Here is a 12,573-nt window from a genome sequence, read left to right as displayed (position 1 = left end):
CAAGGATAAAAAAATCAGCTCAGCGTCTCTCTGAGTATCCTGCCGACTACGCCAATTAATATTTTGCTGATGAGAAAAAGACTACAGGCTTGGATACTATTTAAAGAAAGACTATACACACCAATTTAAGGATAGTCAAATATATGTAAGTTTATTAAAGCAATAATAATCAATAATAATCAAATGTATGTAAAGAACTTACATCACCAATTCAGTAAACTTCATCTGACAGTGACACATCAGCTGGGAAGCCCTTTCAGCAAAAGCAGTCAAAGGGTCGATCAGGAAAACACAGATTAGGTCCCTACATGAAGGGTCCAAGCGAAGGATGAGCTTCTGACTTTCTCCCCAAAGGGTTACAGTTCTTATATAGATTTAGTGGAGTGAAGCCAATAAATGCATAGTACAAGGGTCACTGTATATATTCTGTTCATCCATTATTATTCCGGACCCTGGAATGGTCAATTTCCAGATTCAGAAAAAATCCAAATTCTCAAAACATGAAACTATGAAAAGATGAAGTATAACTCTAGATTCAACAACCGGGAGCTTCACAGGCCAAAAACAAAATGAATTCCAAAAGATCAGAAACTACATCTTCACACTTTAGATGCCTATGATGTAGCTCTCAGGTGGTGATCATGTTTCTCCTTGCAGATACGCTGATCTAGGGAGTCTACAGGCAGGGCTCCATGGGAAAAAGTATGCATATTAGCTTTTCTCCAGGGCCCAACCCGCCATTAGCCTGCTGTGTACTATAAGGGATGAGAACCCTAAAACAGCTGCCTACAGTTGCCTCTTCCTTTTGCAGAAGACTCTAGCTTGGCTAAAATCGCTATTCATCTTTCAAGGCTTTTAAAAGATGAACTTGTCACCTCTCCTGACATATCTGTTTAGTAACTAATTGCATCTCTGATGTAATAATTCTGGAGGATCTTTTCTTATGACTCAATGCTGTGCCATTCCATTATTATTCCTACTAGAAATTTATGAATAAATTGCTAGCAGTCTGCAACGAAGGTCCAGATTGGTTTTACCAGATGGGAGTGCAGTGGCCTATTTTGGAGTGGCCCCAACGGTACACTGGGTCCCCTGGACACCTTCAAGGTTGTCACCATGTGTTGCTGCTCTCCGGAAGGGATGGTAAGGCGTGGTGCACCCCAAAAGGGAAATAAGTCCAGAGAGTCAGGGTCTGCATTAAACCAGTGTGCTTCTTTACTGGAGGAACTCAAGTGCAAAACAATATAGGCAAGACGCTGAGCTGGCTTCTCCAGTCTCCTCCTAGGCAAAAGAAGGGTTTTATGCTGAGTAAAGGTCTGAGCTAGCTGTCTGTCTCTCCCTCTCAGAAGGCTGGTGGCCCAGGTCTGTGGCAGAATATCCCATCTCAGCGTCGTCTTCTGGTCACTCAAAAGTCTGGCATAGTCTCCTTTTCTAAGCACCGGTCCCTAACTGCAGAACACTAGGGGCTCTGACTGCTCTCTTTATATACAGTTTCTAGCTGAACTAGAACCTTCTAGTGGGAAGGATGGAGTGGAGAAACTCCGCACAAACAAATACAAAGATACACTTTCTGTCTCTCATAGGCTTGCATTACAGCTTCAGTGACACTCAATGGCAATGACAAAGCAGTTTTTCCAGTCAAAAACAAATCTTCAGACATAAACAAATCTTCATAACATAGCAGCACCTGGCATTCAAAAGGTCAGTCCATCTGGTTTTGGTGGTAAATAATGCCTGGCTTTTTTCCTCCAAAACATAGTCTTCTTTATCTCTTATGGTAACTGTGATAAATTACCAGCTTCTCTTTATTAGCTAGTCCCAAAAGTCTCTCAGTATTCATTAACCCTTTTCACAGTGCTGTGAAAATACAGTGCAAATGAACAGGATATATATCACAACAAACATAGAAAATGCAGTTACACAGTATTAAACAGTATACGTCAATGCAAGTTATACTGTAAACCCCTTCGCGTATTTCCACGTACATGTACGTGGGGGTATGTGGTCTTTTGCTGCATCTCCACATACATGTACGCGTTCTGATTGGGTGGGTACAGGAGCTGCACCAGAATGATCATCGGCCCCTGCTGTATCTGCAGGAATCGCTGAAATAAAAAAGGCAGTAGATTATCTTTTACATAACGGAACAAGACAGAACTGTTATTTGTGCCCATAGAACTCTGTTAGGACGGAGAAAAACTGAATGCCACTAACGGGTTCCGTTTTGCAATCTGTCCCTAAATTCATGTTAAATTTCGTTCTGACCCTGTTATAATGGATAGAATGGAATATACAACGTATATATGTGAACCCACCCTAACAAGGGGAATGCAAGTACTTAGTAAAACAGACATGTCAGGAGAGGTCACATCGGGTAGCTACTAGGCTGAAGCATCCGAAGTCGATTCGCATAAAACTTTGTTCTAATACTGTACGGAGCAGGGGCTCCATATAGTATTAGAATGTATTGGCTCCAATGAGCCGAAGTTATTGCTTCACGAAGTCTCGTGAGACTTTGCGTAATAACTTCATAAATTAATTTGTACTGTAAAAAACGGGTTCTGTTCCAAGGTACTATTTGGAACCAATGTTTTTTTACAGTACAAATTCATTTATTAAGTTATTACGCAAAGCCTCACGAGACTTTGTGAAGCAATAACTTCGGCTCATCGGAGCCAATACATTCTAATACTATATGGAGCTCCTGCTCCGTACGGTATTAGAACAAAGTTTTTTTTGCGAATCGACTTCAGACTTTTCATCCGAAGTCGATTCGCTCATCCCTAGTAACTATTTATAGGTGGCATGATAAAGTTTTCTCCTTTGCACACATTTATACTTTTTGGAAACATTATTGCTACATTCCTAGCAATCCCATGTAGATGGAAGCTGTGAACAAAAGATTTTTGCAAGAATGCTTGCAAAATATACTCACAAAAAGTTAGGGATATTTGGCTTTCAGGTGAAATTTCTGGACAACGTAAAAAGTTCACGCTACAGGGATATTATATCATGAAGGTTGGGCATTTAAGTAGAAGCATGCAATGGTTATTTCCTCATCTCAAACAATTTATTGAAACAAAAGGCAAAAAAAAAATGGTATTTCTCAATAAAGTGTCATGTGGCCTTGAGCATCAATTACAGCTTGACAACGAAATCTCTTGATGTTCACAAGTCGACTTATTGTCTGCTGAGGCATGGCATCCTATTCTTCTTAAAGAGTGGCCCTCAGGTCATTGAGGTTCTGGGGTACAGAGTTACGAGCCCCTAGATGGTGACTCAGCTGATCCCATAGGTTTTCAGTGGGATTCGGGTCTGGAGAAAGAACAGGCCACTCCATTTGTAGTGATGAGCGGCAGGGGCTATATTCAAATTCAATATATTTTATGAATATTTTGTAGAATATTCGTCGTATATATTCACAATGTAAAAATCGCGTAATGCGAATTCGTAACGCGAAATACAGGAGTGGGTCACTTTGGCTACATTTTTCAAGCTGCTAGAAGTTTCATGAGTTTCTCCTGAGACTGGAGAAAATTATTGGCACGGCAGAACATTACAATAGCTTTATATGCAGATAGAGTCAAGTGTTCCATTATATTCGCGATTGCACTAATCGGCAGTGATTAGAATATTTTTTCGCACTACGTGCAACTTCACATTTTAGCAGGTCTGACTTAAGATTGGTGCACTAAGTATTGTTGTGAACTTGACATTGCTTCCTTCTCATTGGCCCACAAGCAAGAAGCAGAGAGGAATCATGTGTTCAGATAGAAAAAAATGCAGAATATTCAATATAACGAATATATAGCACTATATTCTAAATATTCAGGAATTCTCGAAGTGGCGATATTCGTGATAAAAATTAGCTTTTTGAATATTCGTGCTCAACACTATCCATTTGAGGTCCCCCAGTCTCCAGCAGCTGTTCCCTAATGATGCGACCTCGATGAGCTGGCGCATTGTCGTTCATGAAGATGAAATTTGGCCTGTGTTGTTCATGCAGAGGCACAATGACTGGATTAATGATGTTATTCAGGTAGTAGGGCAGTTCTGTATTGACTAGACTCACCTGTCCACACTGTAACACCACCACCAAAGGCTCTGATCTGGTGACAACAGTGGCTCAGCATCGCTCTCCTTGACGTGTCCAACATCGTTGGCGGGCATCATTTCTTCTCAGTGTGTATTGACTTTCATCAGTGAACAGCGGAGGCCAACTGGTCCCTGGTCCAGGGTAGATGCTCCCTGGCCCATGCAAGATGATGACGCCTGTAGTCATGTACCCTTGCAAGTCATCTAGCACGCAGACCATGCTTATGTAAACATTTTCAAACGGTCTGATGTGACACGTGGGTGCCTCTCATCTCCCTTAAATGTGCCTGGAGTTGTGTGGCATTCTTCATCCGGTTCTGCAGGGCATGGTTCACAATGAAGCGCTCATCAGTGTGGCATGTGGCCAAAGGACGTCCACTTCTATGCCTTTCTGTGACTCTTCCAGCCTCTCTGTATCTCTGTTGCAACCTGCTGATGAAACTATGTGACACTCTAAGCTCAGTGGCCACTTCCGTCTGAGAACATCCAGCTTAAAGCCTCACAATGGTGAGGTATCGTTGATCAATTGTTAGGTGTTGTCTTGGTCTCATGATGTCAAAATGTGAACAGCATGATGAGGAGGACTGTGAAATATCAATTGCAATTGAACCAGGAAATGTATTGGGTGATTCGTGGATAAAACATCTGTTGTGAATTTTGCTGTTAAGCTCCTTGTTAGGGAACAGAAAGTTGTGCAAAAAGTACTGAAACATTGAACAGTTGGACATGTGCATTCAAAAGATTAGAGAAGGTGACATTAGGCTGACCTGTAAAGGTTAGAGTGCATTTTAGGTTCATCCTGAAATATCGGATAGGGTCTTGACATTACCTGTGGTCCTGCAGTCTAGTAATTGTAATGTTCAAGCCATGAAACATTAAGACAAGTTGCAGATAATCTTACCAATTGCAGAAATGAATTGAAGACATTTTCTCGGCTCAGAACAGATAATAACGACATGCGCCATGCAACAGGTTAAAAGGAAAGACACAGGAGCCTTCTGTAAAACAGCCCTAATAAAACGAGGACCCGAGGAGAAGGAGGGGGGCACGCCGTGTCGCCATGGCAACTGACAACATGAACTTCAGCAGCAGCAGCGCACACCGGAGCAGAAGCTGCTTATGTCTATTTTGGGATTCATAAAATGTTTTTGCTATATGGTTATAGAAAAGTAAATGTCAGCAGCCAAATATAATTGCATTTTGGCAGGAAAATGTGATTATTGACTGTGAAAACAAGAGCGTGAGGCTGGGTGCCATTTGGTGGCAACAAAAATGTAATTTTATTTGTAGACAAAAAACAATTTAGAATTATTTTTTCCATTTATGTACTTTATGAATACTTTTTAAAAAAAAGTTCAACTTTTAGAATATCAAACTGGATTTTCACATTTCGCAAACCCGCTATTATATATTAACGGCAACCTGCATACTGATGGTTTCCCACAGCATCATCAGGGAGTTAACACTACTGGACCCTATTTTCAGATCCTACTGATAACCAAAGTGATTCAGATTTTTTTTTAAAAAAGGGAATGAGATGACCATAAATGCCAAAGAAAAATGATCTTTTAGAGGGTTGGTCCTCTTAGAAGGGTTGTCTGATCTGAGATATGCCCCCATTGTCTTATTGTCTGTCCCACCACTGGGACCCTCACCTATCTCCTAAACTGAGCCCTGCAAAGTGGTGGCTGGAGGACTCTGGTTCAGCCACCACCAAGCGCTCTCCCTACAGAAGTGAATGGTCACCGCTCCCATTTACTGTTATGGGCCCAAAGAAAATAGCCGAGCCAGCGCTAAAAAATGCATTCGCAGTGCGCTCTCCACCACTTTTGGGGTTCCATTCTCGATGTAGGTGCAGGTCTCAGCAGTAGGACCCACAACTTTCAGACAATGGGGGCATATCCTAGAGATATGCCCCCATTGTCTTAGATGAGATAACCCCTTTAAAGATGGCGAGTATGCATAGTATATCATGGCACGGAAAGCTGTTACAGGAAATCTGGTCTGAATAAATAAGTAGCCGACTATATTAAAGAGGTTTTCCAGAAGGTAGATATTGATGACCAAAAAATTTATAAATAAAAATAAAAAAATACATAAACATCTAAAAAAGGCATCACCATGTGCGAAAACATCCATACCATTAAAATATCAAAGTATTTATCCCATACAATGAATGATGTAATGGGAAAAAAAGCATCAAAATCGCAGATTCTGCCTTTTTTTTGTCACTTTACCTGCCCCAAAAAATGGAATAAAAAGTGACCAAAAAGTCACACATATACCAGTGGTGTCAATAAAAACTACAGACTGTTACTCAAAAAATGAGCCCTCATACAGCTTCGTATACATAAAAATAAAAAAAGTTTCGAATTTTTTTCCCCAAAGTTTAATTTTTTTCCAGTAATTAAACTCAAGAAAAACTACATATTTGTGGTATAGTTGTAATCATACTGGCCCAGAGAATCAAAGTAATTTTCCCTGAAATGTGGATTGAAGTCCACTTTGTGGACTTCGATTTGCTCAACACTAAGGGCTCATGCACATGAACGTATATATTCTTTCCGTGTCCGTTCCGTTTTTTTGGCGGACCGTATATGCAACCATTTATTTCAATGGGTCCGCAAAAAAAAACGGAAGTTGCTCCATGTGCATTCCATTTCCGTATGTCCGTATTTACGTTCCGCCAAAAAAATAAAACATATCCTATTATTGTCTGCATTACGGACAAGGATAGGAGTGTTCTATCAGGGGCCAGCTGTTCCGTTCCGCAAATTACAGAATGCACATGGACGTCATCCGTATTTTTTGCGGATCCATTTTTTTGCGGACTGCAAAATACATACAGTCGTGTGCATGAGCCCTAAACCTAATGCCCTTGGAGAAGTGTGCAGAACTCGCTGTTTTGTATGTGATTTGTCTGCTGCTGAGCTTTTCTTGCAAACATGAATCTTAAGTATGTGAACCCAGCGATTCAGCCTAATAAGGGGAGGCAGACGCTGCACCCTGTGGCTGTACCACATCCCCTGCTCCGCCTGGACCATTGTGCTGTGCGACTATTTGCTGGGAGGTTGTCAGGTACACAAACCACAGGCTCCCGGCCGCACAATAAGCTGCCTCAATCTCCACTGGTAAAACCGGCTTTTATATTCTACAGAGAGGGGAGGAGAAGCCCAGGGACCATGGAAACACAAAACAGGGATCCCTGCACTCACAATAAGGGGACACTGGGACATGGAGCCTTCATCAGTTTCTTGTATCTGCGAGCTGTGCGACTGCGGGTGAGCTGACGGATAATATGTCTGCATTTAGCTTGTGGTTACATATGTCATATTATATATAGTGTGATCAGAGGGTATGTCTGTACGGTGCAACTGTGCAGAAGTCCCAAAATGTCTATCAAATTGCTTGAGGCAGCATCGTATATGTAGGAAGATATGCCCGTGTGTACAATGCTTGCAGATGTAGCAGAGGTGTGTTCGTCATTTGACGATGTCAGGACATGATGTGACTGGTAGCTTTACATAGGACTGCAGGTTTACGTACTGCACGACTGGAAATCCAGAAATCATTACAAGGCGCACTCAATTCACTTATATCCTCAGGATAGGTCATCAATATCAGATCGGTGGGGGTCCGGCCCCCCAGCTGTTTCAGGGAGCCGTCAGCTTAGCTCCCTGCATGGACGCTACGTAGGGGAAAGAAACTTCTGCTTCTAGCTCCATCCTCTGTATAGTTTACAGCTTTTACAAGATATGGGGGGATGCTGGGTGGTGGACCCCCACTGATCTGATACTGATTACCCATCCAGACCCATGCACGGGGATGGAAAAGTGCATGTGAATGATCTCTACACCTACAATAGGCTGATATGTCTATGGGTATATTCACACCCATACATGTCTGCATATACTGTAGGGGTTGCCAATCTCCCCCACAGCAGCTATTAAAAAACTACAACTCCCAGCATTCACTCCTGTGGGAATTCCAAAAACTGTTGGGCATAACTGTATGCTGGGAGTTATAGGATAACAATAGCTGGAGTCAGTGGCGTACCTGCAGTGGAGGCCAGGACCAGGCAACTGCTATGGAGCCCGGGCAGGGGGTGCCCGATGCTGAGCTCTTTCTTCTGTTCCCCATGTAAAAAGACTGCATTTTCATGCAAGTGCCACTAGGGGGTGCTCAGTGCAAGGAGATGATTTCAGCTTCCATTGCAGACAAAGGTAACTGTATAAACTCCCATGCACTGAGCTCCCCCTAGTGGTGGCTGCTGGCAGACAGCTTTGTAATATGTGAAGTGAAGCTGGAGAATTTATCGGTGTATTTATTCCACTTGTCTGGTGTAAATACATCGAGAAATGCAGTGTCCAGAATGAGCACCATATATATGAAGCACCAGTTCCACATATTACTACACAGATGTCGGGCAAAGTGGGTGAATCCAATAGTGAGTACAATTTTTTTTAATTAACATTTTGGTGCAGGGGGCCCATACTAAATTTTGCTATGGGGACCGTCACCTATGAGATCTGTGTACACCTCTGGCGCCTGGCGTGCCGGAGGATGCTGACCCAAGATATACCGTGCGACTACGGTACATTTGGATAAGTTGCGTGAATAACGTTAGGGCACAGAGGTTGCCTGGATGAATATAATGAACATAGAGGGTACACACTTTGTAAACCATTGTGTTCTTGTATGTAATGTATCCCTACAGTCGACACAAACATCACAAGGACTGCAAAAAAACGCAACGTGTTCGGCCCAGAGGGACCAATGGTGAATGCTATATCTCGCACTATAAGGCCACGTTCAACGTCCCAAAGTGTGAGTGATGATGTTCTTTATAATATAAAACACTTTTAGTATGTTACTTTTTACTAGGTGCCTGTGTATGAAATAGCGCAGCAGATTGGCACAACACAATGGGGCAGATTTACTAAGACGGGAATTTCCTTTGCCCTTCTTAGGAAAAAATGTGCTGGAGTAAGATGCGCTAAGTTTGTTTAAAGGGGATGTGTCCCAAAACATATTCTACATTTTTCAAACCAGCCCCTGGATCTGAATACTTTGTAATTGCATCTGATTAATAATGTAGTATAGTCAGTGAGCTATTCGATAAAATGTATCTGTGTAGCGCCACCTGCTGTTTGTTCTTTACCTATTTTTTGTCCGTCTTACTGAGCTGGTCGAACGTGCTCAGTTTAAATCTTCAACTGTCACAAGCTATATGTTCTGTGACAGTTACAGGGAGAGAGATGCAACAGAATGGGCATGCCCGCTGAGCTGCAGTAGAAGGGGCATGCCCCCTGAGCTGCCAGTCTGAAAAGAACCAAGCACAGCAATTGGAGCAGTGGATGTGGAAATCTCTGGATCCATGTGAGGTACAGGGCTGGTTCTCGCTTTGTTAGAAAGGTATCGTCGTGCACTATATGATGTCTGCTTTTCATTGTTTACATCAGTTATGGCATAACCCCCTTTAAGAAGCCATCATCTGGCTTTCCGTTAAGAGCTGGCATAGATTTTAGCTACAATTTACAGCAGTATCTGGTGTAAACGATAGTAAATTCAGTTGAAGGCCACACCCCTCCTTCTAAGCTCTGTCCCTTTTCTTCACACTTTTGAAAAGTTGCAAGAAGTAGTGGCGTATGGAGGCAGACAATGCAACTGTTACTTTTCTTCCCAACATAAAAACAATGCATTTATTGCAGCTGCCACTAGGGGGAGCTAGAGATTATTACAGTTTCCATTGCAGTCAATGGTAACTGTATAACTTCCTATGTATTGAGTTCCCCCTAGTGGTAGCGGTAGGCAGCCAATTTTGTAATATTTTATCTGAACAGTGATTTTGTATGGGAGGTGGAATTTCTCAGTGTATTTATTCAGTTGTCTGGTGTAAATACATTGAGAAATATGCTGAGTGCCATATTTTTTAAACCACTTGTTCTACTTTTTATGACTTTTTTTTTACTTTTTTTTTTCCAGTTAAATAAAGTTACATAACGCAATGTGTAAGCCTTATGTTCAGTATTAAGATCATTGGATCTTTTTTTTTTTTTTTTGGGGGGGGGGCGCTGTTTCTGATTCTGATCCATTATTCCATTATTGTCTCATTTACAGACTTGATCTTCAGTCCTAAATTGGTTTGATTAATTAGTATGACGCCTACGGGTATCCCCAGCTTTAAAGGGCATCTGTCAGCAGTTTTGTACCTATGACACTGGCTGACCTGTTACATGTGCACTTGGCAGCTGAAGGCATCTGTGTTGGTCCCATGTTCATATGTGCCCGCATTACTGAGAAAAATTAGGTTTTAATATATGCAAATGAGCCACTAGGAGCAACAGGGGTGTGTCAAGGAACCATGAACCAGACGTACAACAAGAGATAAGTGGAAAATAAGAAGGTTTTATTGAAGAGCAAGCCGTAAGCAAAGTCCAAACGGATGGCTAAACCGAAGCAGGGTCTTGCGGAGACAGAGGTCAGGAACCAGAAGGGTAGTCAGACGAAGCCAGGATCAGGAACCAACGGGGTAGTCAGACGAAGCCGGAATCAGGAACCAACGGGGTAGTCAGACGAGGCCAGGATCAGGAACCAGAAGCAGCAGCAGTCTTGGAAGCATGTGAACACAGGAGGACCAAGCAAGGAACTGAAGCCACAGACCTCCTATATATATGAGCTAGGCATCCAGCTCCTCCCAGTGGGAAGGAGGAGCCGCAGGGTGGGAGGCTACAAGAAAACCCAGAAACCAAGATGGCCGCCAGCACATGTCAAACGAAGGGAACAGCAAGGAGGTAAGACCATGACAGGGTGTAACCGTTACACCTAGAGTAGTGGCGTCGCTAGAGAGGGGCGAGGGGGGGCAATTGCCCCCCCCTATGTTGTTCCTTGCCCCCCCGATGTTGTTCCTTGCCCCCCCGGGTGCCCCCCCGCTGATTCCCCCGAGTGAATACTAATGAGCGCTTCCATTATGGAAGTGGTGAACGCTCTGTACTTACCACTTCCTGGTCCTCGGCTGTCGGCTGTGCAGGGCTGCGCACAGCGTGAGGTCGCTCTGTGACCTCACGCTGTGCGCGCCAGTTTAGAGCACAGTCGACTGAGGAGGGAGAAAATGGCAGGCGGCGTCCGTCCAGGAGCAGGAGAGGTAAGTGTTTTTTTATTTTATTTTATAAAAAATGTGGCTGCTGGGGGCATTATGGGGGCTAATAGGAGGCATATGGGGGCATTTGGAGGCATATGGGGCTAATTGGAGGCATATTTGGGGGCTAATTGGAGGCATATTTGGGGGCTAATTGGAGGCATATTTGGGGGCTAATTGGAGGCATATGGGGGCATTTGGAGCCATATTTGGGGGCTAATTGGAGGCATATTTGGGGGCTAATAGGAGGCATATGGGGCTAATAGGAGGCATATGGGGGCTAATAGGAGGCATATGGGGGCTAATAGGAGGCATATGGGGGCTAATTGGAGGCATATGGGGGCTAATTGGAGGCATATGGGGTCTATGGGGCTAATTGGAGGCATATGGGGGCTAATTGGGGGCTAATTGGAGGCATATGGGGGCTAATTGGAGGCATATGGGGGCTAATTGGAGGCATATAGGGGCTAATTGGGGGCTAATAGGAGGCATATGGGGGCTAATTGGGGCTAATTGGAGGCATATGGGGGCTAATTGGAGGCATATGGGGCTAATTGGAGGTATATGGGGTCTATGGGGCTAATTGGAGGCATATGGGGGCTAATAAGAGGCATAATGGGGCTAATTAGAGGCATAATGTGGGCTAATGAGGCATAATGTGGGCTAATGAGGCATAATGGGGGCTAATGGGGCTAATAAGAAGAATAATGGGGCTAATGAGGCATAAGGGCTGATATGGGGGCTAATGAGAGGCATAATGAGGGCTAATGAGAGGCATAATGTGTCATCCACAGATGCCCCAATAACAGTGTGTCTTCCACAGATCCACCATAACAGTGCGCCTGTGCACTGACGAGAGACAGAAAGAAGGGGAAAGAATCCGCGGAAGCAAGCAGAGGACGGCACAGCAGACGACTGAACAGCTTCTTTTGTAAGTAAATTGTTTTATTATAACTGTATCCCTGCAGACCGCAACTCTCTCGTATTTTGTAATCTTATTTCTATATACTTATTTTGTTTTTGCCCCCCCATTTTTGACTGTGGTATCTTTGTGCCCCCCCTATATATTGTTCCTAGAGTCACCACTGACCTAGAGGCTCCGCTCTCTGTGCAACTGCTGCGCCCTCTGCACTCTGATTGACAGGACTATGCAGCATGAACGTCATCACACCTGTCCCTTATAAATTTTACGGCGTTTATTTTTTAGTATAAATAACATATCTTTATTTTCTGGGTCAGTGCGATTACAGCGATACCAAATACATATGTTTTTTTTTCTTTCTGTTTTCCAACTTTTGTTCAATAAAACCCCTTTTTTAAAAAGAAGAAAATCTTTTTGC

At 43.2% G+C, this 12,573-nt stretch overlaps 1 protein-coding gene across 1 annotated transcript in view; it reads left to right on the top strand.

Moving 5' to 3' along the window:
• Nucleotides 1-7,284: 7,284 nt before the first annotated feature.
• Nucleotides 7,285-12,573, top strand: part of LOC122926271 (stabilizer of axonemal microtubules 1-like) — a 46,282-nt gene continuing 40,993 nt past the window's right edge. The window contains exons 1-2 of the mRNA XM_044277645.1: nucleotides 7,285-7,376; nucleotides 8,813-8,922. Of these exons, the coding sequence (XP_044133580.1) occupies nucleotides 7,330-7,376; nucleotides 8,813-8,922 (157 nt within the window). The 5' untranslated portion in view covers nucleotides 7,285-7,329. The remainder of the gene's footprint in view (nucleotides 7,377-8,812; nucleotides 8,923-12,573) is intronic.

This window comes from Bufo gargarizans, chromosome 2 (assembly GCF_014858855.1).
Source record: "Bufo gargarizans isolate SCDJY-AF-19 chromosome 2, ASM1485885v1, whole genome shotgun sequence".
Classification (NCBI taxonomy): domain Eukaryota; kingdom Metazoa; phylum Chordata; class Amphibia; order Anura; family Bufonidae; genus Bufo; species Bufo gargarizans.
The sequence above is the reverse complement of the archived record's forward strand: the minus strand, read 5'-3'. Positions and strand labels throughout refer to the sequence as shown.